At 47.7% G+C, this 26265-nt stretch overlaps 1 protein-coding gene across 3 annotated transcripts in view; it reads left to right on the top strand.

The window, feature by feature from the left end:
- The window catches only part of Hip14 (palmitoyltransferase Hip14), a 126157-nt gene that overhangs the window by 91421 nt on the left and 8471 nt on the right, over nt 1-26265 (top strand). The window contains exons 14-15 of one of the 3 annotated variants that reach the window (XR_011512578.1): nt 1068-1233; nt 24679-24765. Coding sequence is in view for 2 of the 3 variants with exons in the window: in XM_070534916.1 (XP_070391017.1) it covers nt 1068-1200 (133 nt within the window). In the remaining variant the exon portion in view is untranslated. Of the gene's footprint in view, nt 1-1067; nt 1234-24678; nt 24766-26265 lie in introns of those variants that run through there. The other 2 variants (XM_070534916.1, XM_070534917.1) reach the window with 2 other exon arrangements.

Raw genomic sequence — 26265 nt, 5'->3', positions numbered from 1 at the left:
GATGTGTCAAAGTTACACATTTTTTCTGATTTTGGCCATGTTTGAAATTTAAAAAACATTTTAGTTTGTGGTCACCATAAGAAATGCATGAAACTAATTTACTGTGAAGCGTATGAAATGAGCAGAAAAGGTTTTTGACACAATGTTCTTAGTTCGCATTTAATTTGGCTGTGAAATCGGAAAATATTGTGATAAGCAATAGAAGGGCGCTCGCGCCGCCACCTTCAAATATTTTTTGGCTTGCTGGAAATGCTTCTTGGGAACAAAATTTTCAGTTCCGTGCAGTTTGAATATTCCTACATGACATATAAAAAAAACTGGCAAAACAAAAATATCAAGCGGACATGCATGTTTGATCTCTCGTGGAATCACTCCAGAGAACAAACCGGCAGGCTCTTGAAGACAGCTCACTGGCTGACATCATGCTCTCTCACACTTCCTATCATCCTACCCCCTGTGCCCACCGGGCATGGTTTGGTCCACTCAACAAGGAGCCAATGAAATATTCCACAGTCGTGTAACGTAGGCAGTTGTGTGGCAACTACGAGCATTTGGTATCCCACTGCGCTGGCCACTCCACTGGCTCTGCTGGCGCTGTGGCCGTGGCTTGTGCATTTGTATGATCTGCAGCGGCGCGGTAACGCATTCAGAGCAGCCAATGTCTTGCGCATTCTATGCAATGTATTCAGCAGGAGAATATTACGAACTCGTATCACACCGAAAGTCATACAGGCTGTGAACGTATCACCAAAGTTTTACTGTATTTTCTGTTTTTTGAGGAAGACTTGAGTTGAGAGTCGGCACTTGTGTCCTGAGTGCCCTTATCCATCTTCGTTTACTTTCTGTGGTGTCATTACCCCACAATGAAGTTATTTATTGTAGTGAACTATTTGTCCAAGTGTCTTGTGCGACTTCCTAAGCCACTTGGAGTAAAGCTTCAGCGCACTTATGACTCATTCAAAGCTGTAGGTTATGTACTAGTTATACAAAAGTGACTAGCAATAAGTCTGTATCTGTTAGAAAGTCATCCCTTTGATTATGAAATGACATGTTGCATTGCGTTCCAGCATGGGACCATTCAAGAACTTGGCTGACTTTTGTGAATGGCGCTGCCTGGGAGCAAAACCTCAGGACTGGAGACACATCTACGATACTAATGAGGATGATGATGAAAAGGAAACACTGCTTCATTATGTGTAATAAACGAGTCAGCTCAGCCTTGCCATAAACTTCGTAAGTAACAGCTTCCCTAACAGTTTATTGTTTTGTTTAGGTTCTGTCACATGAGCAAGACAGTAGGCCGATTTTGGTGTGAGGTTTATGTCATACTACGATGAGTTGGACAGGCCACTGATGCAAGCTTGCATGGCTGACTACTGTCAGCAGACAGTCTGCTGATGTGTTGCACTGGCATTTTCCTTACGCAGGAGATAATCGAGGTTTAAAAAGTCACAGTTTCACTCAAAAGGCAAGCATTGATAGCAATAGCAAGGTACAGTAAAATTTTGGTTAATTCAAAGTCCGCTGGTCTGCAGAAATTCTTCAAATTAAGCATATTTCGAATGAACTGATAAAAAGAAAAGCCCAGAAAAAGAAGAGCAGAACTGTGTGACACAAGCATGTTACATTTATTTTATGTGTAGCAGGACTACTTGAAGTATTTACTGACATAGGATTGCTTAGTATGGCAGTTTGCTACACTAAGGGTCATGTTGTCTAGCCCGATAATTATTGCGCAGCATCTCGGTCACCTTTGCTGCACTCAAACAGAGCTGCAGGTGACGCTCAGGGACTCGATAACCATCACTAAAGTCAGTGCATGAGCGGGCAAGCTTATTGCCCGCTGGCACACTGTCAGTGACTTCGTTTTCCACATTAGCATGTGATGTCTGCACGTCTGCTTCTATGCATAGCCTAGTCCACCACCATCCACATACATTGGTGGAACCGAACATGTGGTGAAGATTTCCCATTATGATGGTTTGGATCGTCACGTAGCAAGGCGTGTGACGCGAGGAAGATGGAGCAGACGGTGCATGATTTGGAAACACACGACAATTATATTAGACGACACGTAAACACGAAGAATATATTCAACTAGAACCATGTATGCAAGGTTGTTCGTAGACAGGAAAAAAAAATGTCTCACGAGGTTGCGGCTGAAGTCCGGAGTGTGGTGAGGCTCGTAGAGTCTTTGAGGTGGAACACTCACTGGTAGAGTGATGACTGGCGTGGAAAAGTAGACGCAGCAGTATGGGGCAGGAAAAGGTAGACGGCCCAGTGCGCTCCATAGATGGCAACAGGCCGCTCCGAGGTCTTGTGCAAGACAACGGCCCAAGGCGCTCGTTTCAATGACAGATGCCCGGTCACTCGAACCTCGCGCATAGAAGTGGGTTCCGAGATGTCAGCAGGCTGACCTGAGACCTTGTGCGAGGCGATGACCCGAGGCGCTCCTCGTCTTGATAACGGATGCTCGCTCTCTCGAACCTCGCGCATAGATGCGGGTTCGAGGCTGCAGCAGGCCGCTCCAAGGGCTCGTGTCGTGCTACGACCCGAGGCGTTCCCTGTCCCAAAGACGGACGCCTGGTCAAGTGAACCTCACCGGTAGATGTGGGTTCCGTAGGCCCGGCGGCCCTAGTTGTGCCGGCGTTCCAACGATCTCCGTTGTGCGAGCCCCTTCTCATTCGCTGCACAAGCCACCCTTGCCTTTCTTTTCTTCTTGTTGAGGACAGCCGCAATGTCGTCTGCTCTGGTGTTCCGTACTTTGTGAGTACTTCTTCACAATAACTCCCCACTTAAAAAAGTTATTTCGTTCAAAGAACTTGAGGGTACTTGATATACATTGGTGCACCGTAGCACACAGGCACCACAAGAGCATTAACACTGCACCACAGTTCTGAGCACCGCACACTCGGTACGTATAAGTACACGTAAAACTTAACACAGCACTACAGTTCTGAGCACCGCACACTCGGCATAACATTTACAAGTCACAACACCATGATATAGGATGAAAAAACTCCATTAAACTAACCTGCCAGAAAATGTTGCTCAACATTAAAGTTACACCGGTTTGAAGTGCATGCTTTTAATACATCATGTTTCCGCTGACACACTCTTCACGTGCTTGGCAACCGGCTCATATAGTCTGCGCCTACATTCTCACTGCCTTTAATATACTCAACCGAGAAGTCATCCTCCGTAAGTATGAGGCTCCAACGTAAGACACGGCTGTTGATGAGCTTGGCCGACTTGATGTAAACAAGGCTTGTGGTTGCTCTGTAATATGAACATGCGTCCAACGAAGTAGATGTGAAGCTTTTGGATGGCCCACGTAAAAGCTAGGGCTTCTCGCTGAACTGTTGAATATGCAACTTCTCGTGGTTGTAGTCAGCGGCTTGCATATGATACCGGGTTTAGAATTCCTTCATGACGCTGCATAAGTATGGCACCTATACTTGTTGATGATGCGTCGGTGCAAAGTACGAAATGTTTGGAAAAGTCAGGTGTCATCCATCTGACAAGCAGCTGATGCTTCCGGTAATGGTGGTGATATAGGTGGCCATTCCTCATACTTTTTCAGTAAATTTACATGGAATAGTGTCGTCCTTGTTCTGAGGTCAATAACATAATTGACGTCATTTCTCCTTTCAAGTACAATAAATGTCCCTCTCCACGTAAGAACCAAGTTGTTGTTGTCCGAAGGGAACAGTAGCAGAACCTTGTCTCCAACAGCTAAATGACGTGGTCTGGTCTTCCAGTCGTAGTGGTTCTTCTGTACAAGTTTTGCTTCCTGAAGCTCCTCCTTGGCTAAACGACAAGTGTCTTCAAGATGCTTCCGCAGCTCAACTACATACCCGTATGAGATTTTTGCGTCATCATCAGAATGATCACATGCCAATAATTCTTTCAATATCACCATGGGCCCTCTGACATAACGGCCAATGTCAAAGGGTGCAAAACCCATGCTTGACTGAGGAACTTCGCTATAAGCAAAAAGCAATGGTGCCAAGTACCGGGCCCATTTTTTCGGTCTCTCTTGACACATTCGTCTAATCATTTGTTTAAGGGTGCTGTTGAACGAGAGAACATCTCCAGAAGTGCCTCAGCGATTTTTTCTGTTTCAGTGCTAGGCAGTGCCACAGCATCAGGATACCACGTTGCCATATCAACCATTGTTAGAACGAACTTATTCCCTTTCTCTGACATGGGAGATAATGGTCCCACAATGTCAGTGGCAACTCTCTTAAATGGGGTATCAATGATGGGAGTGTATCCCAATGGTACTCGACCTATTAAATGTTTTGGAAAAATCCTCTGGCACGTATCGCACAGTTTAACAAATTGCGTGATGTCTGGTTGGACTACAGGCCAACAGAACTCTTCGCACACACGGTCTGTGGTTCACTTTATTCCTTGGATGTCCTGTGAGGATTCCTTCGTGAGCCATTTTCATCACAAAGTGACGAAGACTTCTGGGCCCGACAAGCTGTTCCATTTGTTTCTTTGACCGCAGTGTGTACTTTCGGTAAAGAATTCCCTCTTTTACAAAGAATTGGATGTCGATGAACCTAGTCTTCATCTCTTTGTCCACTGCTTCAAAGAATTTATGTAGACTGCCATCATCCCTTTGCCTGGTTCTCAAGTCGATTGGGCTGATTTCTAGGGGGTTTATAGCTGATGCTGGTAACAGATACGAATTTGATCTTGTCTGTCTGGTTGTCGCTGCCACTTCCGACTTGTCCCTGGTTTCTCTAGCAGCCGATGATAAAGTGTCAGCAGCGATGGATTGGTTGGTAGAACAGTTTCCACCTTCAGCTCTAAATGATTCATCCGGAGCATCCAATGTATAAAGATGTCTTTTCCATTCATTGTCAGGATTTGAGACATTCCGCACACCTTTCACATTTCCCAGGACAATGTCATATAAAGGATTGTCCATGCATGAGACCTGAGTCTTGCCTGTGAAGAACGGTGACGCGATCTCCACGTTTGCTTTAGGCAGCTTCAACAATGTTCTGTCTAGAAGACAGGCCAAGGAAATTTTTCCTGTGAGCTTACTGTCTGGTACGAGGGACCTTTTGACAATAATCGAGTCGCATCCCGTATCTCACAAGACAGTAGTGGGATGTCCTTCAAGCACATCTTCGGCAGTAGGCATAGACTTTTCGTCTCGTTTATGCATTTGTGTTCTCCCACGTTCCGAACTTTTGGGAACTCAGCACAAGGTCTGCGTCTCTTCGTTAACTGCCTTGGACACATCTACTTGCTGCATCGAGCACGAAGCCTTTTCAATACTGTTGGCTTTGTTGGAGCAGTCACCTGTCTTACGCAGAAAGAGGTATTTGTATTTGGACCCTTCGTATTGGTCCAGCAATCAGCAGCTCTGTGACCACGTTTACCACAAAGAAAGCAGCATGGTCTTTCCTTTTCTTCTTATCGCTCAGGAGGTCGAGCTTGACCTGGTGGCTTGCTAGGGTCTCTCTCGTTTTTACCTTTGACAAGTTTGAGTAACCCCTGCGCCTCCAGGTAATGATCAGTAGCTTCCGTTAGCTTGTCGAGTCCCTGACAATTCTTTTCTCTTAAAAAGACTGCCGGTTTCTCATGGCAAGTCATCAGGAACTGTTCCGAGACAATCTTGTCTTGCAGAGCATCATATGTCTGGTCCATCTGGGCCATTTCTTGCCAGTAATCAAAATATCCCAATAGATGGCCAGTAAACTGTCTACCAGTTTCAGAATTATCGGGTTTCGCCGACCGAAACTTGTTTTTCTGTAGCCTTCCTCCGTGAACCTGAAGCATTGCAATAGCGTCTTTTTTAGTGTTGTATAGTCCATGGCATGATTAGGTGCCATTCTGCCGACAACACTTAGAGCTACGCCTGTCAAACAGAGGCTTAGCGATAGGGCCCCTTTGTCTTGTGGCCAGCCTTGGCTTGTTGCGACGCACTTATATCGTTGAACCTATGCATCCAAATCATTGCGTCCTTCGTTAAATGCTGGGATTAGTTTGTGCGGACTTTGGTAGCTCTCGGTAGCGCCTGCGTGCACACTCTCTGTAAGCCACAGAGTAGTCATGCTACCCGCTGTCGCATCTAACTCTCTCAAATTTAACTTGAGCTCGCGCACTTCCCTTTCTGCCTTTAATCTAGCTAGTGCTTCGGCATCAGCTTCTTTTGCTGCATTGCATTCAGCCAGACGTGCTTCATGTGCTTCTCTTTCGCGTGTGCGTTCTTCGTCTATCCATTGTTTCAGTGCCAGGCCAGTCAACCCCAGTTCTTTTCCAATTGCCGTAAGCTTGTCTGTCTCCATCGTCACCCGTCAGACATGCATATGCAATGTGATGCCTTTCTCAATAGCGTAAGAGCGGTCCTGTCGCGGACACCATATATGTGATGGTTAGGATCATCACATTGCAAGTCATGTGACGCGAGGAAAATGGAGCAGACGGTGCATGATTAGGAAACACATGACAATTATATTAGACGGCACATTAACACGAAGAATATACAGTAAAAGCTCGTTAATTCGAACCGCAAGGGGACGCCATCTCAGTTTGAATTAAACGAAGTTCGAACTAACGAAAGCAATGAAGAAAAACAGGACACCGCGACCAGGAAGCAGCAGGGCATGGCGCCAGTTCAATTTAATGTTTGAAAAAATCCGTAGAGCCTGTAGGACCTCGGAGCGCCAACTTTCACATGTTTCAAAGTTAACAGCCTTCATCTCCCCTGACACCGCACGAAACACAAGGTCGTACCTTTCATGGAAGGTCGGGGTACTTTGCCAGCCGCATCCTCTTCCTTTCCCTGGCAACTTCTGCCTCTAAGGCGTCTTCAATCGCCTTCTTATTTTTTATATAAGTGGACAGCGTGCTCTTCGGTATCCCATGCTTCTTGGCGATTTCTTGTTTCGACAAGACTCCGGCGTCCACTTCCCGTAAGATGTCGCATTTATCCTTCAGTGTTTTGGCGCAGTATTTACTGCGGGCGCACGCCATTCTGAAACCGCACGTCAGCACGGCGAAGCACACCACCGAGGCCTAACTTTTCAAGCGATCCGCACAACAAAGGTCGTAAGCGCGCCGAAAACCAGAAAACTCGAGGCTGCCGAAAGCGGCCGAGACCACCGCGAGTTCAGGACAAAGACGTTGACGAAGGCTCCTCCTATTCGTTCAATTCTCGAGCGCTAGCGGCGCTGCGATGTACTGGATTCGCTGTATTTTTTGTGCTGGTTGCGCCATCCATCGGTTAACAACTGCAGCTATACGACAAGATTCTTAGGCCTCTGAGATCGGCGGCTCAAAACCGGAAACCGCAGTTCTCGGAGGTAGAGAGAGGGCGTAGCTGTTGCCACAGCTGTCACCCCTTGCCCTCCAGCCTCTGCGCCGGGTGCTGGCACCGGTTTTACCCGCTTTTTCCTTCTCTCCCCATTTTGGAGGCAACTCAGCCGCTGCAGCCTCGCGACATGGCCTGCTCTGGCCATGTGCCAGGCGGCACGCCGCCCAGGCGCGGCAGCGCGTAGTTCGAATTAACCGTGCAGAACCAACTCACGTCCGAATTAACGGGCTTTTTTATACATGGACTTCTATGGAGCTTGGCCGGACCAAATCGTACAGTTCGAATTATCCCGAAATTCGAATTACTGAAGTTCGAATTAACGAGCTTTTACTGTATTCAACAAGAACCACGCATGCAAGGTTGTTCGTAAACAGGGGAAAAAAAAAAGTGGTCTCACAAGGTTGCGGCCGAAGTACAGAGTGTGTTGAGGCTCGTAGAGTATTTGAGGTGGATCACTCGCTAGTTGAGTGATGACCGGCGTGGAAAAGTAGACGCAGCAGTATGGGGCAGGAAAAGGTAGACGGCCCACAGCTCCTTAGACGGCAACAGGCCTCTCCGAGGTCCCGTGCAAGACGACGGCCCAAGGCGCTCATTTCGATGACGGATGCCCGGTCTCCTGAACCTCGCGCGCAGATGGGGGTTCCGAGATGTCAGCAGGCCAATCTGAAGCCTTGTGCAAGGTGACGACCCGAGGCGCCCTTTGTCTCGATGACGGACGCCCGCTCTCCTGAACCTCGCACGTAGATGCGGGTTCGAGGTTGAAGCAGGCCGCTCCGAGGCCTCGGGCCATGCAACGACTTGAGGCATTCTCTGTCCCGAAGACGGACGCCTGTTGAGCATCACTCGTAGATGTGGGTGCTGTAGGCCCTGTGGCCCTAGTCATGCTGGTGTTCAAACGAACTCCCTTGCGCGAGCCCCTTTTTCATTCGTTGCACGAGCCTTCCTCGTCTCATTGACATGCAAGTCACATGTCAATCTCCTGATTTTCCCGACAATCTCGTGTGATGTGCAGGCCCAGACAGTTTCTGGTGAGTCCATGGAGATGTGCAGAGTGTTGTGCAGTGTGTAATCTGCACTACAAGTGCTGCTTTGATTGCTTTCAGTTCAGCTTTTCTAGGTGTAGGATGACCTGGAATGGTACTTGCTTATAAGGGGTTTAGTTTTATGTAGTGTCATACTATTGTTACACTGCTATTGCCACATCAGTGTACAATGTGTGCCTGATGTTTGCTTGCATCTTCATGATTAGCAACCTCCTCTGTGTGTTTGGCAGTTGCATATAGTCTCCTGGCCTAATTGTTTGCCTCCATATTGCATGGTATGGGCCTGTTGTGCTTCAAATTCAGGTGCTCCCGAGGTTGTTTCTGAAGGGAAAGGCAGTCATCTTTGCATCTTATATGCTAGCTGGCATAGTATATTGGGACCAGGTTCTGAGCTCTTGAGGCAAAGAATTTGTGCTGCAGGCTGCAACTCTACTCTGTCTAGGTGCTTGTTCGTTTGCTCTTTCTCATAGAGGTCTGCAAGCATGGTAAAGTCGGAAAGACCTGTTATTACCCGATGCCTGCATTCGATGAGTTGTCTTTTTTGTGTGCTGCTGCTAATTCACACCGTACAATACCTTGGACACAAGCACAGCATCTGCAATTTTCCATAGTATCCACTCGCCCACCCCCCATGATTTCGTGATTATTCTTTTTACTAGGTGTAGAATTTGCATCCAGGCATGGCATAATTGTTTCAGCCATGTGCTTGCTCTGCCGTCATGGTCTTACACTAGCTGAGGATTTGTGGATGCTGACTTGCGGGTAGTATATACAAACTGGGATACATAGCGCAAGAATGACACAAGGACGAAGCAGGAACACAGGACGAGCGCTAAATTTCAACAATTGATTTATTGCAGCTGGGGAGCATATATACACTCACTGGGACACCACTGCAACAGACACACTGAAGGAAGGGGGAAAAGCAGTCATGTGACTCATCATCATCATTATCAGCCTGGTTACGCCCACTTGCAGGGCAAAGGCCTCTCCCATATTTCTCCAACAACCCCGGTCATGTACTAATTGTGGCCATGCTGTCCCTGCAAACTTCTTAATCTCATCCGCCCACCTAACTTTCTGCCGCCCTCTGCTACGCTTCCCTTCCCTTGGAATCCATTCTGTAACTCTTAATGACCATCGGTTATCTTCCCTCCTCATTACGTGTCCTGCCCATGCCCATTTCTTTTTCTTGATTTCAACTAAGATATCATCAACTCGCGTTTGTTCCCTCACCCAATCTGCTCTTTTCTTATCCCTTAATGTTACACGTATCATTCTTCTTTCCATAGCTCGTTGCGTCATCCTTAATTTAAGTAGAACCCTTTTCGTAAGCCTCCAGGTTTCTGCCCCGTAGGTGAGTACTGGTAAGACACAGCTATTATACACTTTTCTCTTGAGGGATGATGGCAACCTGCTGTTCATGATCTGAGAATGCCTGCCAAACGCACCCCAGCCCATTCTTATTCTTCTGATTATTTCCGTCTCATGATCCGGATCCGCAGTCACTGCCTGCCCTAAGTAGATTTATTCCCTTACGACTTCCAGTGCCTCGCTGCCTATTGTAAATTGCTATTCTCTTCCGAGACTGTTAAACATTACTTTAGTTTTCTGCAGATTAATTTTTAGACCCACTCTTCTGCTTTGCCTCTCCAGGTCAGTGAGCATGCATTGCAATTGGTCCCCTGAGTTACTAAGCAAGGCAATATCATCAGCGAATCGCAAGTTACTAAGGTATTCTCCGTTAACTTTTATCCCCATTTCTTCCCAATCCAGGTCTCTGAATACCTCCTGTAAACATGCTGTGAATAGCATTGGAGAGATCGTATCTCCCTGCCTGACGCCTTTCTTTCTTTAGTAGTCATGTGACTACTATGCCCAAAATTTCAAGCTCTTTGTTGAAAGAATAGATGGCATGCTAATACTATCGTCACCTGCTCTAGCTGTCTCAGCTGCCTCGACAGTTTCGCTCGTTATCTTATTCCTGTGGTGATAGACAACAACAGTTTGTTTTAAGAGAGGGAAGCTTTGTTGAAATTGTTGAAAGTTAGCGCTCGTCCCGTGTTCCTGCTTCGTCCTCGTGTCATTCTTGCGCTATGTATCCCAGGTTGTGTGTATCCCACCAACGTGCCCAAACTTCTTCCCTGCTGACTTGCGGGTATGTTTATCCAGCTATTGGGAGCACAATGTGCAATCTGGAGTAGTTCTTGATTCTAGTCCTTTTTCCGATGTCGATGTAAGCTGGCTTATCAGAAAGCGAGAGGCCAGACTGGCCAAGAAAGTCTGCAGTGTTGTCGAGAGCTTATTGCATCATTCTTGATTTGAATGAATGAATGAATGAATTTATTTCTCCTGTTTACAACAGAAAGGAAGCAGAAGCTAAAGGCCATGTGGCCTGACGAAGGCTTCTGCTCCCGCAACAATTCGGCACGCAGGCCGTACGCAGCAACATGTATCATACATACATACTGAAATCAACTGGAATAGTCACGAGACAATATTGTTTTCGTGAAAACAAAACATGTATACAAGAAATATGAGAAACTAACAGGATACTCAAAGTACGATGCATTTTGTATGAGACCAACCACAACCAAAGAACAAAAGAAACAAAAGACTGACAATTTATAGTGTGGTTCCAATCAGACGAACTCAATATTGTTCAGGATGAGAAAATGTTTGAATGATTTATTCGAATATTCTATAATTTCATCTTCAAAATCACGTAGGCGATTTAGTAGTGAAGGTGCCTGGTAACTGACTAGTTGTTTTCCGTAATTGGTTCTTATTTTTGGTGTTCTCATGTTATGTTGTCGAAGGCTGTAATGCGGATTGGAGGGTACATTCAAGATGTACTGCGATTTGTTCTGTTTAATGTATTGCATCAACTTGTAATAATACACCTGATTTGCCTTTTCTGATTTCTGTATAAGATAGCTTTTTCGTAGACTGTAGCACACCATAGGCTGTAATACTTCCTGTAATATTCCTGTGTTGTTGGTGTGGGTGGGCCTCCAAATGTACCTCCAACTCTCACCTGGAATTTTCTGTCTTTAAAAATGTCACTGTTTAAGTGCTCTACCAGAAATTTTTTGCTCATCGTTTCTCTTATCAGAGTAGCATTAGGTACTGCTGTTCTTCATTCACTCTCTTCTTTCTTTCATAAGCGGTATTTCACCTGTATTTCACCTGCACAAAAGTTTCTGCTGCTTATGGCCCACTCATATCTGCCAGAAGGGACAACTCTTGAAAAAGGTTTTTTTTTATGCTATGTGTGTGACGTAGTATGAGGATTTATGTCTTGTCATTTATTTATCTGTGAAGCCAGCTTCCTGATAAACTACTTGCTATACCTGATTGTGCTTATTTGTGCAGTGCTATTGAACAATACATATTGATGCAATGAATGTTTACACACTTGAATTGTCATGAAAAATGGTTGTTTTACAATTGTGCCCTTTGCTTTCGATTGGTGTTAGATTTTGCATAAGCATGCCCCCCTATGCAATAGTATTTGGAAGTTTAAGGGTTCAATAAAAGGTGATAAATGAAATGTAAGTGCAAGAGCTTTGTTTTACCTATGACTCCATCGAAATGCAACTTCCATGGCTGGCAAATCAACCCCTTGCCTTGTGTTAGCAGCAGAATGCTATAGCCACAGTGGCAGGTGATTAAATATAAGAAAAATATTTTTGTCTATAGATATTTTTTCTTGCCTGTATGTAAGTAAAATTTAGAATAAGTTTATCATTGCAAAAAAGCAGTTTGTGGTCCTTTATTGAATAAACCACATATTGTGTATAGTTGAAATGCAGAAATTCGTTCTAAAATCCTCGGGTGATATGTCCTTGCAAGTAGCATGGTATTTTATTATTTATAAAGAGTAATCGCAGCGGATATCATTATATGTGTTTACACACTGATATATGTGATCACAAACTTATTAGAAACTTATTAGAAACATGTAAGGCATGAATGTTTCTGCACACTTGATCAGCTGTGAACGTGCAAGAACTGCTTGTACTTAAAGGATTCAAAGTTTCACAGGAAAGGATGCAGCTGGCTGACTTCACTGCACAATTTTGATTTACTTTTCTTTAACGTGTCGTTTTGTACTGTTTTATCCCCGCAAGAACAGGCTGTTTGCCTGCTTTTCGCATTGTTGCACGAGTTTTACATGACAGTGCAGGAGAGTACATTGTCACTGTTCCACTATAGCAAGCGATTAATTTACTTAATTTACTAGCTGTAGAGTTAATTACCTTTCAAAGCAAATGTTAATGCAGGTGCAGTAAGGATACAAAGTCCGCAACATAGTCAATGTTTATTGGTTTCTGTGCAAGGAAAAAAAATTATCATGAGAAGAGGTGCAACTTATCGTGCATGTAATATTCGAAAACAAATTAACGACACTATTTATTCAAGCCACCGATTTAATGCTATTGTAGAAAATTCATTACCATAGCCTACACTTTCGCTCTGTCAACTTTAATAAGTGAGGTAAGATGACCTTTCAAGATGCATCGGAAAATTCACGCTTGGGAACCGACAATGCAACTGAACGGTACCGCATTCAGCCTGACGTTGAAACTTCGGGTACTTTGCTGTCTTGTCATTTGATCTTGCCAAAGTTGAAATTATTCCAGCTGCTCCGTAAGCGCAATTTTTGCATGCTACTCAACAAAAGAAAATTGTGACGACCTCGTCGTCTAGTGGGGATCGAACACCTAGTCATAACTAGTACTGACAACTCGCAAAGACGTACGAAGTAAACGTGAAAATGCACTTAATTTGCTGTATAGCATGTCAACAAACGCATAGAAATCGGAAAAAGGAATCTGCCGTACAAGTTTTTTTATTCTCCCTTCGGGTACGTACCAAATTCGGCAATCCACTTCTCCGCGCATTGCACTTGTGCGAGACATCATTTTCCAAACCGAACCGGCGAAATAGCTCCATGATAGCTCTCCGCGCAATTTCGACAGAAAATCGCAGCGATCACTGCGACTGTGCGACCAACCGGTTGGACGCAGCCGAAAATAAGGGGGTCGGCACTGCGACTGCGATTTTCGTCGCAGTTGATGGAAATCACACTTCCGGTGCGACGAAAATTGCATCATGTGAAACAGGCTTAACCAGGCCAACTGTGGACCGAACGTTGGACACAACGACGTCGAGTCTATGACGCACCGGCGGGCCCAACAACATGTCATCAGAAGCAGCGGTGACGATGTGACGTCTCCACGTTGACAGATTTGATGTAAATATTTTCAACTTCCCAGTACGTCGTGTGCGAGGACTTAAGACAATATTGTTACGTAGGAAGACGCCGACGAAAAGCTATATACAAGTATATTTACAAGGCAATACGCCGCACTTGGCCAAGAAGCAACAGCCCGCGCTAGCCTCTAATCGTGTCCGTTGTCTTCATCCTGCTCGCCTCTTTGTCATCGCAAATACTGTTCCATAGCACTACCCCCGGCAGCAAAAGCGCCATCCCGGAGCGACTAAACGCTGTACTCGGAAGCATTGTAGTAGGCCTTGAGCCTACTGACGTGCACAACATCACTAGATGCCAGAGTAGAGGACGAGGTTGAACGCACAGAAGCAATTTCGTATGCCACAGGCGTCACTGGCGCAGCATATGGTAGGGCCCTGTGTATCGCGAAACGAGCTTCTCTGAAAGTCCGACATGACGAGAGGGCGACCACAGGAGCACGAGCGCACCAGGCGAAAACTGTACGTCATGGTGGCGGGCATTGTACTGATGCTGCTGAGTGATTTGCGAGGCCTTCAGTCAAGTATGGGCAAGCTGGCGTGCATGGTCGGCGAGGGCGATGGCGTCACGCGCATACTCGCTTGTTGACATCACAGCAGGAGGAAGTGCCGTGTCTAGGGGCTGTTAGGAATGGCCGGACGGGGTGGCAACGTGCCAGCTTTCAGCCCGCTGCATGTGTTCCTATCCAACCGGACGGGGCGCCCTTCAGAGAACTGCGAATAAACCGGCAGCCACGTGGCGCGAGCTCAGCTCAGGAATGTGGTACTCGGCCGCGCCACCTGGGACAAAGCAGAGTTCTACGAAGCTCTCTGACGTCGGCTCCGGACCTTTACACCTGTGTGTGTGTGCAACACGAGTATGTGAACCCGCCTCCTCCAAAAGGGCGGGTCATCTTTGGTGACGTCGAACAGTGACTGGACGAACGTTTCCGTTTGCTTGGAATCAAGGGGGGGACCAAGTGCTTATAAGCAGTGGTTGCCGGCTGCTAGAGCGTGCTCGTTGTCGGGAGCTGAGTGCTCATTGTCATGCTCGAAACGTACTCGTAAGCTGTTTGCTGTATGTTAGTCTTGCGGGCTCCATATGGGAGTCACGCTAGTCTTTCGATGTATGCCTTATTTAAAATGTGTCGCGAAGCACTTTGAGCAGTAAGCGTTCGTGACTAGAACGTTGGAGCAGCGAGAGGTAGTGTAGCTGACGGAGCACCGAAACAAGGTTGTTCTTTCTCGTCGTCGTTGTCTCTCTCCTAGCCACAGCCCCACTGCTCCCTATTTTACAGTACAGTTATCTCCCCCGCGGAAAAGGAAGCCGTCCAGGCGACCTACGGGTAGGACAGCACAGGCGGATCATAATAGGGCTTGAGACACTGGGCATGCACAATTTTGCGTCCACGACGGCGATGATCCAAAGGTAGCTCGAGGTGTTCCACAATATAGTTGACTGGAGACATTTGTTTGATCACCCGGTATGGGCCTTGGTCCTTCGACGCGACTTTCGGTGACAGTCCAGTGGTAGAGGCTGGAACCCAAAGCCACACTAGTGAGCCAGGAGCATAGGATACAGGAGCATTGGAACTTTCTCGATGGTGCTTCGGGCGTTGCTGGTCTTCTGACATAAATATACGGGAAAGCTTGCGACACTCTTCTGCGTGTGCAGCAGCTTCGGATAGGGTAGTTGTTTCCATGGAGTCAGGGCGGTACGGAAGGATATATCCATTGTGGAAAAAGGTTCGTGTCCGTACAAGAGAAAGAAGGGCGAAAATCCCGTGGTAGTCTGCATGGCGGTGTTAAGCGTATGTCAGAAAAGGTAGAACATGGTCCCATGTGGTTTGGTCGGATGCAACGTACATGGCCAGCATGTCACCAAGAGTGCGATTAAAGCGCTCGGTCATGCCATTAGTCTGCGGATGATACGCAGTAGTGGTGCGATGAATGATGCGGCATTCTTTGAGGAGAGCCTCGATGACGTTGGAGAGGGAGATGCGGCCTCTGTCACTGAGTAATTCCCTGGGAGCTCCGTGGCGAAGGATGATGTGGCGCAGAAGAAACCAGGCGACGTCCCATGCAGAAGCGCTGGACTAAGGGAAAGTTTCCGCATAGCACGACAGATGGTCGATGGCCTTGATTACCCAGCAATTGCCATCTGATGTGGTTGGCAGAGGTCCATAAATGTCGATGCCTACTCGATCAAAAGCACGTGCTGGGCAAGGCAAACGCTGCAATGGGGCGGTTGAACGACAAGGGGGATGTTTACAGCGTTGGCAAACCAGACAGGAGCGGACATAATGATGGATGAATCGATACATCCCCCGCCAGTAGTAACGAAGGCGTAGACGCGCGTATGTCTTCAATACCCCTGCATGCGCGCACTGTGGATCGTCGTGGAACGCTGCGCAAATATCCGAACGCAGGTGTCGCGGGATGACAAGCAACCATTTGCGGCCATCCGGGAGGTAGTTTCGACGGTACAGGAGCTCGTCGCGAATGGAGAAGTGATGTGCTTGGCGACGTAATGCACGATTGTTAGTGGGTGTCGATGGGCTGGACAAAAAACGCAGCATGGACACAATCCATGGGTCTTTCTTCTGCTCCAGAAGAATGTCCATGGCAGCAAGGGAAGACTCAGACAATGAGGCCTTCGGGAAGCTAGCCTCATCTGTTAGTGGCGAAAGAGACAAAGCATCCGCATCCAAATGTTTTCGGCCAGAACGATACAGCATGCAAATGTCGTACTCCTGCAATCGAAGGGCCCATCGAGCAAGACGACCAGACGGTTCTTTTAAGGACGACAGCCAGCACAGCGAATGGTGATCAATTATGACGTCAAACGGGCGGCCATAAAGATACGGACGGAATTTGGTTGTGGCCCAAATTATAGCGAGGCATTCCTTTTCTGTGACAGAGTAGTTCGATTCAGGTTTAGTGAGTGCACGACTGGCGAAGGCAACGACGTACTCATCGAAGCCAGCCTTTCTCTGAGCGAGAATGGCCCCAAGGCCAACGCCACTGGCATCTGTGTGTATTTCAGTTGGAGCACTGGGGTCAAAATGGCGCAGGATTGGTGGTGACGTCAAAAGACGACGCAGCTTTGTCTTTGACGCAGCTCCTCATAGCTCTGGCAAAGCGTTATGATGTCGTTGACCGTCTGAGGATTCCTTGCCAAGAGCATTTGGAAGGCGTCGTCTTCTATGCCTTTCAAGATGTTCTTGACCTTGTCATCTTAGGTCATATCTGGGTCTATACGCCGGCAGATGTCAACTACGTCTTCATTGTAGCTCGTAAATGTTTCGCCCTTTTGTTGGGCACGACAGCGAAGCTGTTGTTCAGCCCGAAGTTTGCGGACAGCAGGGCGACTGAATACTCCTTGAAGTGCCGTTCGGAATGCTGTCCAGGTGGAAAAGTCAGCCTCATGGTTGCAGAACCAAAGATGGGCGACCCCGGAAAGGTAGAATGGGACGTAGCCAAACATGTCAGCTTCAGACCATTTGTTGTGGGCACTCACTCGGTTGTATGATGACAGCCAGTCCTCTACGTCATGATCGTCAGTGCCATTGAATATGGGAGGATCCCGTTGGCGTGGCGCACCAGGACAGACGACTCGAGGCGGTGCCATGGGTGGCGCGGTAGGACTAGTCTCCTCAGGCATGGGAGATGTGACAGGGATCGTCCGGCTTCGGAGTTCCAGGTTGGAAATAAGTCCAGCACCTCCACCAAATGTCGCGAAGCACTTTGAGCAGTAAGCGTTCGCGACTAGAACGTTGGAGCAGCGAGAGGTAGTGTAGCCGACCGAGCACTGAAACAAGGTTGTTCTTTCTCCTCGTCGTTGTCTCTCTCCTAGCCACAGCCCCACTGCTCCCTATTTTACAGTACAAATGTTAATATGTAAATAAATCCTGTTCACCGAGTTTCTCTCTACGACCTTCAACTCCTTCAAATAGTGGCAACAGCGAGTAAACCCTGCTCTCCTAAGTCCCGACAAAGAGTCAAGCTCCTTCCTACAGCTACAACTGCCAACTCCTACAACTGAATGGCAGCGGTGAGATCAGCCTACGACTCCTAGATCGGCCTACAACTCGGGAGACAGCAACGGCAGCTGACGGACGTTGGCATATGGTGACCGACCGTTATCCTGATCAAGTTGGAGGCGACTTGGGATTGACCACCTCTTGCAACTGACTGGATACGGCGGGGAAGGACTGGTGATATGGCGCTGCTTCAGTGGGTAAGCGTTTGGTTTTGGCTGTAAGATTTACCAGGCTTCAATTTCCCTGTCTTTTTGGATTTGATTCGCTGGGGATCTTTTACTTGTATTTTGATTTGCATAGGTATCGCAACAAGTATTGTGTGACAGCAGAGCCAAAGCTTAAAGTAGCGACCATGGTCCTAATGAGTTTGATGGGAGCTGACCTGTTGTGGTTGTGTGAAGAGCTCGAGGTAGACGTAGAGAAGGACTTGACGGAATCAGAAATTCGTAAGACCATTTTGCAAAGTGGCAACAATTTGAAAATCATCGAAAAACTAGGTAAACGAATTCTAAACAAAAGACAGGAACAGGAATCATTTAGGCAAAAACGCCAAAAGCGTGAGCTAAAACGGCAAAAGGTTGAAAAAGAGATGGCAGCATTTAACAAACAGATACAAAATTTGCAGCAGTTAAACGCAGGAAGTCAACAGTGGCTTGAGAAATCTGTAGGCTGGACACAGCGAAAGTGGGAAGTAGATAGCAGATTTTGTTTAAAAGCTGAGGAAAGTAGCAGTACCTGTGAGAGTAGCAGCACGTTCACAGGTGAACTCGAAGTGCTAGCAGCTAACGATGCCTTAGTGGCAACAGAGGCCGTTAAAGGCCAGAGTGAGAGCGACAAGGTGCTGTGCTAACAGAGGAGTGTAGAGACAGCTAGGCCAGCTGCGAACAAATTGGCACAGTTACCGCGCGTGTGCGTCGCATCTCATGGTAGCGAGGTCGTTAGCGAGGTACAGAATACTGCGGACTTGACAGACGCGAGCACCCATGTCGAGTCAGATCTGCGTGCCGAAGTGAGGTGCCAGCTGGACGATGCAGTTGAGAGTAGTTCTCGGGATGGCGAGCTCCGTAGCTCACGAGAGAACAACTGCATTGTTCCGGGATCGATGCGGCTCTCTGCCAGTCTAGGTAGCCTAGAGATGGATGATTTAATTGGGAATCATTCGGACTGTGCGCGTGAGACGGCGATTGAGACCGACGGGCTGTGTGTCGATGCACAGCGTGAGCTGGGCAGTGCAGTAGAGGGCAGTTCGCAAGAGTGCGAGTTGCATAACTCGAGTAAAGCCTGCTGCATTGTGCCAGAGTCGGTTGAGCTGTCCGCCAGGTTGAGCTGTCCGCCAGTCGAGACAAAGATAGAGTCGATTTAAATTATAATCACTCAAACTGTGCGGGTAAGAGATCAATCCGGGCCAATGAGATGTGTAACGGCCAGCACGAGGCGCGAGAAGGCGACATGAAAGCGAGGTCAAAGAGAAAGCGCCGCAGAAAGAAGCACGCTAAAGATCGGAATGTGGTGACTAATGTAGCGCAGCCAGAGACTGCGACAGTCGCAGAAAGGCCAGGCATGAGGAAAAGAAAGATGCGGTCGTCGGTTACGATGTTGACACATCAAACACATTCTAGCCACTGGTCAAAGGGGGACCGAGAAGCATGTTCTGCACGGACGCGGACAAAGGGCACGGGGCAGTTAAATTCCTCGTCGTTCCGTTGTTCTTTTCAAAGCTCAGCGTGTAGTACAAAAGAGTGCACGGTGGCAAGACGAGACCAGGTGGGGAGTAGCGACGCGGTCATTCGAGTTCGTGAGGAAAGAGGGGCGCCAAGACGCAAATTGGCAGGGGACTGTAACGTCTTGGGGGAGCTGATAGTGAGTCAGCCCTTTTGTTGTTCCTGGGTAGCCAGAGTAGCTTTCGGACCGCAACCCCCTCGAGTACGGCTCAAAGTATGAGTCAGTCGTAAACATTTGAAAAGGGAGGCGAAGGCAGCTTCCGTAGAAGTGAAACACGTTGTTTTGTTTTATTTTTTAGCATCGGATAATTTCCGCGATTTAAGTTTCTTTCAATATGTAAAAGTATGAGTTTTGTGTATAGTTAGAGAAGCTCGAGATTTGAAAGACGCATTTTTTGTAAACATGTAGTATCGCGAGTTGTTAGTTAATGAGTAGATAGGCTTTCTTTTTTTTTTGTGTGTGAGTAACCTGAGTGTCAAGGTTATCGGTGAGAGGCCTATCGTAGCGCGTGTGTGTTTTAGTTAACCTTCTTTTTTTATAAGCATTTTTTTTTATTTTTTAAGGTTAACCACGTAGGTTTTCAGTAAGTGCATCATTTGCACTGAGAAGCGTTCTTAGTTCCATTAGCGCGTGTCCTATGCGGACGGAAGGAAGCAGAAGGTTAATGACTTGGTTGTGCTCGTGTGTGTCGAAGGCAGCCGTATTCTGACTTCTCTAGTACGCGTGCGTAGGGCTAGTTAGTAAAAGACAGGTTTGTTCAAAGGTTCCTCTGTGTTGCGTAAGTTACGCAAGTTTGGTTGTTTGTTTAAGGAACGTGTCCTGTGTGGATTAAAGGAACAAATGTGAGTAAGCGTCGCAAGTACGCGTTTGGAATAGAGACCACAAAGCTAGCGCGATTGTATTTATGTACCTGTGGAGTTGGCCAGACGGTTCAGTGGCAGCAGTACATGAGATAAGTACGCCACTGTGATAGAATAAGGCAGGCTGTTCGCGAAGTTAGGCTGCTTAAGTTATGTTTGGGTATTGGCGTTCGAGAGCCTTCGGTTTAATTCTGCGTAAACCTTTACTCTTTCACAGCGCGACAATCAGGTTTGGTCGAACTCAAGAGGAACGTGAACGCTCGCTTTGGCGGCACAAAATTTTGGGGCAAAATTTTGGGTTTCCCAGTTGAGTGACTTGCATTGAAATTTTGATAGGAAGCCTGGCGGGTTAACAGCTAATTCCGGGCGTTTGAACGCTGAGCGGTATTGTGTTGCCGGGATCGACTCTTCTGTGCCAGTTGTTGTGAGATGGTTGAAGGCATTCCAAGTACGCATGGGTTGCAGAGAGCAAAGCCATCGTCTTGCTCGCCAGCCATTCTCTTCCTGCCCAGCGGTTGCCAGCACTGGCCAGGCGAGATTTTCCGGGTCATGGAGGAGCTGTTAGGAATGGCGGGACGGGGTGGCAATGTGCCAGCTTTCAGCCCGCTGCACGTGTTCCTATCCAACCAAACGGGGCGCCCTTCGGAGAACTGCGAATAAACCGGCAGCCACGTGGCGCGGCGTCAGCTCAGGAATGTGGTACTCGGCCGCGCCACCCGGGACAAAGCAGAGTTCTACGAAGCTCTCTGACGTCGACTCCGGACCTTTACACCTGTGTGTGTGCAACACGAGTATGTGAGCCCGCCTCCTCCAAAAGGGCGGGTCATCTTCGGTGACGTCGAATGGTGACGTCGAACGATGACTGGACAAACGTTTCCGTTCACTTGGAATCAAGGGGGGGACCAAGTGCTTACAAGCAGCGGTTGCCGGCTGCTAGAGCGTGCTCGTTGTCGGGAGCTGACTACTTGTTGTCATGCTAGAAATGTACTAGTGAGCTGTGTGCTCGTAAGCTGTTTGCTGTATGTTAGTCTTGTGGGCTCCATATGGGAGTCACGCTAGACTTTCAATGTATGTCTTATTTAAAATGTTAATATGTAAATAAATCCTGTTCACCGAGTTCCTCTCTACGACCTTCAACTCCTTCAAATGGTGGCAGCGGCGAGGTCGTCCGCCGACTCCTACATCTGGTTGACAGCGGTGGGATCGTTCGACAACTCTCATAGGGCAAGGTCGGTTCGCGACCGTGCAATAGATAAAATGTAGAAAATCCAGCGGTGTCGTGCCAGGAAGAATTGTACGCAAATGTGACGTAAGGAATGGCAATATTCCAGTTGTGGTGGTCCTTGGAAACGTACTTGGACAGCATATCGGTAAGAGTACGGTTTAACCACTCTGTCAGGCCATTGGTTTGAGGTGGTCAGCTTGTGTTGAATGGAGCAGGAATGCAAAATGTCGGCGATAACTTTCGAAAAGAAGTTACAACCACGGTCAGTAAGCAGCTGTTGCGGGGCGCCATGAAGTAAGATAATGTCACGCAAGAGAAAGTCCGCGGCATCAGTGGCGCAATTGGTAGGCAGAGCCTGCGTGATAGCGTATCAGGTGGCGTAATCAGTTGCAACGGCTACCCATTTGTTCCCAGAGGATGACGTGGGAAAGGGACTGAGGAAGTCTAATCCAACATGAAAGAACGGTTCTACAGAGACGGTGATCGGCTGGAGATGACCGGCAGGTAGCACCTGAAGTGTTTTCCGATGCTGGCAGGGATCACAAGCAGCAACATAGGGTCGGACGGGGCAAGCGAGACCAGGCCAATAGAAGCGGCGGTGGATGCGGTCGTACATGCGGGTTACGCCAAGATGTCCTGCAGTGGCTGCGTCATGCATCTCAAAGAGCACAGTCTGTCGTAGATGTTTTGGCACGACAAGAAGTAGATCAGCGCCGTCAGGGAGGAAGTTCCTTTGGTACAGAATGCCGCCCTGGAGGACATATCGGCGAACAGATGCATCGGTAGATGTAGAGCGCAGATGCTCAATGAGTAGTCGCAGCGATAGGTCTCGGTACTGCTCAATGGCGATGTTAGCGATGTTAGTGAAGGCAAACACAGAGAAAATGCTGTTGGTGGTACTACTGTCTGCGTCTTCAGGCTCGTCTACTGGGTAGCGAGACAGGCAGTCAGCGTCCTTGTGTAGTCGGCCAGATTGGCAGACGACAGAGTACGAATATTCTTGGAGGCGTAAGGCCCAGCGACCACGTCTTCCTGTAGGATCTTTCAGTGAGCATAACCAGCAAAGTGCGTGATGGTCTGTGACAATGGAAAAGGGTCGGCCATATAAGTATGGGCGGAACTTCACAACCGCCCAAACAAGGGCCAGAAACTCACGCTCAGCGATGGAATAGTTGCGCTCCGCGAGTGAGAGGAGCCTGCTGGCGTAAGCAATAACACGGTCGTGGCCGCGCTGGCGTTGTGCCAGTACTGCGCCAATTCCGTGATTGCTGGCATCAGTATGGACTTCGGTAGGTGCAGAAGGACCGAAATGGCCAGAACGGGAGGCGTTGTGGGAAGGTCATTTAGAAGCGAGAATGCAGAGGCCTCGTTATCGCACCACAGGAAAGGGACGTCTTTATTCAAAAGCTCAGTTAGTGGTCTTGCTATGGCCGCGAAATTGTTCACGAAACAGCGGAAGTACGAGCAAAGGCGAATGAAGCTGCGCACATCCTTGACACACTTTGGAACAGGAAAGTGCGTAACAGCATGGATCTTGCCTGAGTCCGGTTGCACTCCGTTCGCGTCAACGAGATGTCCAAGGACGGTAATCTGGCGACGGCCGAATTGGCACTTCGATGCGTTGAGTTGCAGACCGGCTCGACGAAAAACGTCCAGAACTCCTGAGAGGCACTCAAGGTGCATAGCGAACGAACATTGGGTAGAATACTATAATGTTGTCCAAGTAGCACAGGCACGTGGACCATTTGAAACCGTGAAGAAGGGAGTCCATCATGCGTTCAAAGTGGCAGGAGCATTACATAGACCGAATCCCATCACTTTGAATTGATAAAGACCACCGGGTGTTACAAAGGCAGTCTTCTCGCGGTCGAGATCGTCCACGGCAATCTGCCTGTAGCCAGAGCGAAGGTCAGTAGAGGAGAAATAGCGAGCACTGTGGAGGCAGTCAAGGGCGTCATCAATCCGAGGTAGGGGATACACATCCTTTTTGGTAACCCTGTTAAGGTGCCGATAATCCATGCAAACGTGCCATGATCTATTTTTCTTTTTTACCAGTACAACAGGTGACGCCCATAGACTACGTGATGGTTCAATAATGTTATTGGCAAGCATTTTGCGAACTTCAGTGTGAATAACTTGACGCTCAGCCGGTGAGACTCGATACGGGCGGCGATGAATAGGAGGGGCATCGCCGGTATTAATGCGATGTTTAACAGCTGTAGTTTGTGCAAAAGGACGATCGTTAAAGTGAAAAATATCGTGGTAGGAAAACAGAACGTGGTAGAGCACACGAGCGTGCTCGGATGGCACGTCAGGCGCAATCATTTTCTGTAAGTCGGAGATGGTACAAGTCGCCGACTGCGATGGTAGAGGAGGATCGGCTGGATTGTCTACTGCAATAGATGCTACTGAGTGATCCTCGAATGAGCAAAGTTGGGCCAGAGACATCCCGCGTGGCAGCACTTGTGTCCTCAAGCCAAAATTGACCACTGGCAGGCAGACGCAATTAGCCGTAATAGATAAAACTGTATGAGGCGCTGTGATCCCGTGTGTAAGGAGGACGTCTTGCATAGGAGCCGCGATGTAGTGACCGTCGGGCACTGGTGAGGATGACATTAAGTCAACGTAAGTCAGTGCCGAAGGTGGCAAACGAACGAAGTCGAAAGGGAGAAACATACAAACATTTTAAAAAGTCTGTACAACAACACAAACTTATTGTACCACCTTTTTATTTTCAAAAGTGGCTCAAATTTCTAGGTATAGGTAGTTAACCACAGTGGCAATCACTCCTGTCAAAACAGAACGATGGGTAACTTCCACAATTTGTGAAGTGCGCTGGCAGCATCGGTCTCCCTTCTCAGCATTGCTTGAGGAAGGACTCTTATTTGGAAGTAACCGCTGCAGGTTGTGGGATTCTCACCTGTGCTCTTGGAACAAAGGAACGACAACACAGTAGTGCAAACAATCACAAGGGCATTTATTGGACCTTTCATAGGCTAATGCCTGCTAGCCGAGTTGGTATCCACAAAAACATGCCGATGACCGCGCAACAAATTGCGGAAGTCCGACTCACCACGACCGGATAACGAGCAATTATGTTCGCCCCATGCTGGACACCAACGCCTGGTCGTTCGCGCATATGGTCACGTGAACGGTGGCGCATTTGAATGATTGTGTTTGTCCATTCCAGGGTAGGCTTTGCGAGACGGTCTCGCAGAAGCATGGATCGGCGCACGTGCAGAACGTCCGCGCCTCTTGCCGACCCCGAGCCAAAGAGGTAGAGCCTTCTCCTTTATGTGCCCAAGTAACCCCGCTGTTAGGTTGCATTAGCAGAGCCACACTCGCGCCATTTCTCGCAATGCGCTCCAACCACACTGACTGCCGCGGGCACCAGGCCACGTGGCGAAGCCAGATTACAGAAGACAAGAGCTATGTGGGAAAACAACATATCAGGGGACGCTTGAAAGTCGCGCATCCCCACAAGGTTTAAACACTGCCATGGGTGAGCTTTCCGTTGCGAGATAAAAAAAACTGGGTCCTTAAAAATTGGTTGTCGGTCCCTCTAAGCTAGTACACTGGAACATGAAGCTGTGAGTTTTAGAAATACCAGTAAAAGCCCACTTCTCCGGTAGTATTGCCCAATTTCAATTGAAAATGCGATTGCAATAACCGTAAGAATATACATTGCTTCTACGGGATGTTGGCCGAGAAAAGCAAAAATAATATATTACCCCCACAAAACGTATTATGCAGAATCATATGAATGAGATCCCACTGTAGAAAGTAGGCTGTGAAAAATGTAATATTCATTTACACCTCTAAGTAGTGTGTCAAGCGTTTGGTGAGCTGCTAGTCGGAAATCTTCTCTCTCTCTCATGGCAGTTTGAGTTTCACAACCGTGGTTTTGCATCGCATCCGGCTACTGCACGAATGCTGATGGCAATCCTTTAGCTTGTGCAAACTCAATAAGCAACTTGATCAACGTCAGCACACATTGCGTGAACATCAGGCTCAGGATCAAAGACAGGCCATTATCAATATCGTTGTCACTGCCGCTGTTGTCGTTGCACAACGTCACTGTCTGTCGTGACGATTACCTCGTCTGAGATCTCTTAGCAGAACGAGACAGCACTATCTACATTCAGAAACTCCAAAATCAAAGTAGTTATGTGTTCCCAGAGCTCGGTAATGTCAGTGGCTTCCAGTGTTGGTTTTATTATCCTGAGGGGCTTTGCCCTGGTGCATGAAGCCCGCCTTTTCCGTTAATCAGCATGGCCACTGACTCCAGCCTTCATGATCGCAACGCTTCCGGTTTTCAGAATCATCAATATCGTCAACTGCATGAGCCCATCCTTCTTTGAGTCTTGCAAAATTTGCAGCTTTGTCTCAGGCAATACATCATCTGCAAACTGGGCTGTCCGCTGTTTCGGGACTGTTTCTGTTGCACATTTCTGCACTCACTGAGAGAGAGAGAAAGATTGTAGAAAAGGTGGGCAGCCACCATGCCGCTTCGCTTACCCGATACGGAAACCACCCGATACGGAAACCCGATACCCAAAACCCGATACGGAAAGCGCATACGTCAATACTACGTACCTGCCTGTTTCAATAGTATGCCACCTAGTGTATTCCGCATGAGAACAAAATACACCCTGAAAAAAATTTTGCGGTATGTCTCCGCATTACTTCCTGCCCCATAATGATTTAATCGAGTGTTACTCTCTTAATTTCGCATTACTGTCATCCTTTTGCTGTTGTAATTATGTTTCTATATCTG

The sequence above is a fragment of the Dermacentor albipictus genome, chromosome 3, assembly GCF_038994185.2.
Source record: "Dermacentor albipictus isolate Rhodes 1998 colony chromosome 3, USDA_Dalb.pri_finalv2, whole genome shotgun sequence".
Taxonomy (NCBI): Eukaryota; Metazoa; Arthropoda; class Arachnida; order Ixodida; family Ixodidae; genus Dermacentor; species Dermacentor albipictus.
The sequence above is the reverse complement of the archived record's forward strand: the minus strand, read 5'-3'. Positions and strand labels throughout refer to the sequence as shown.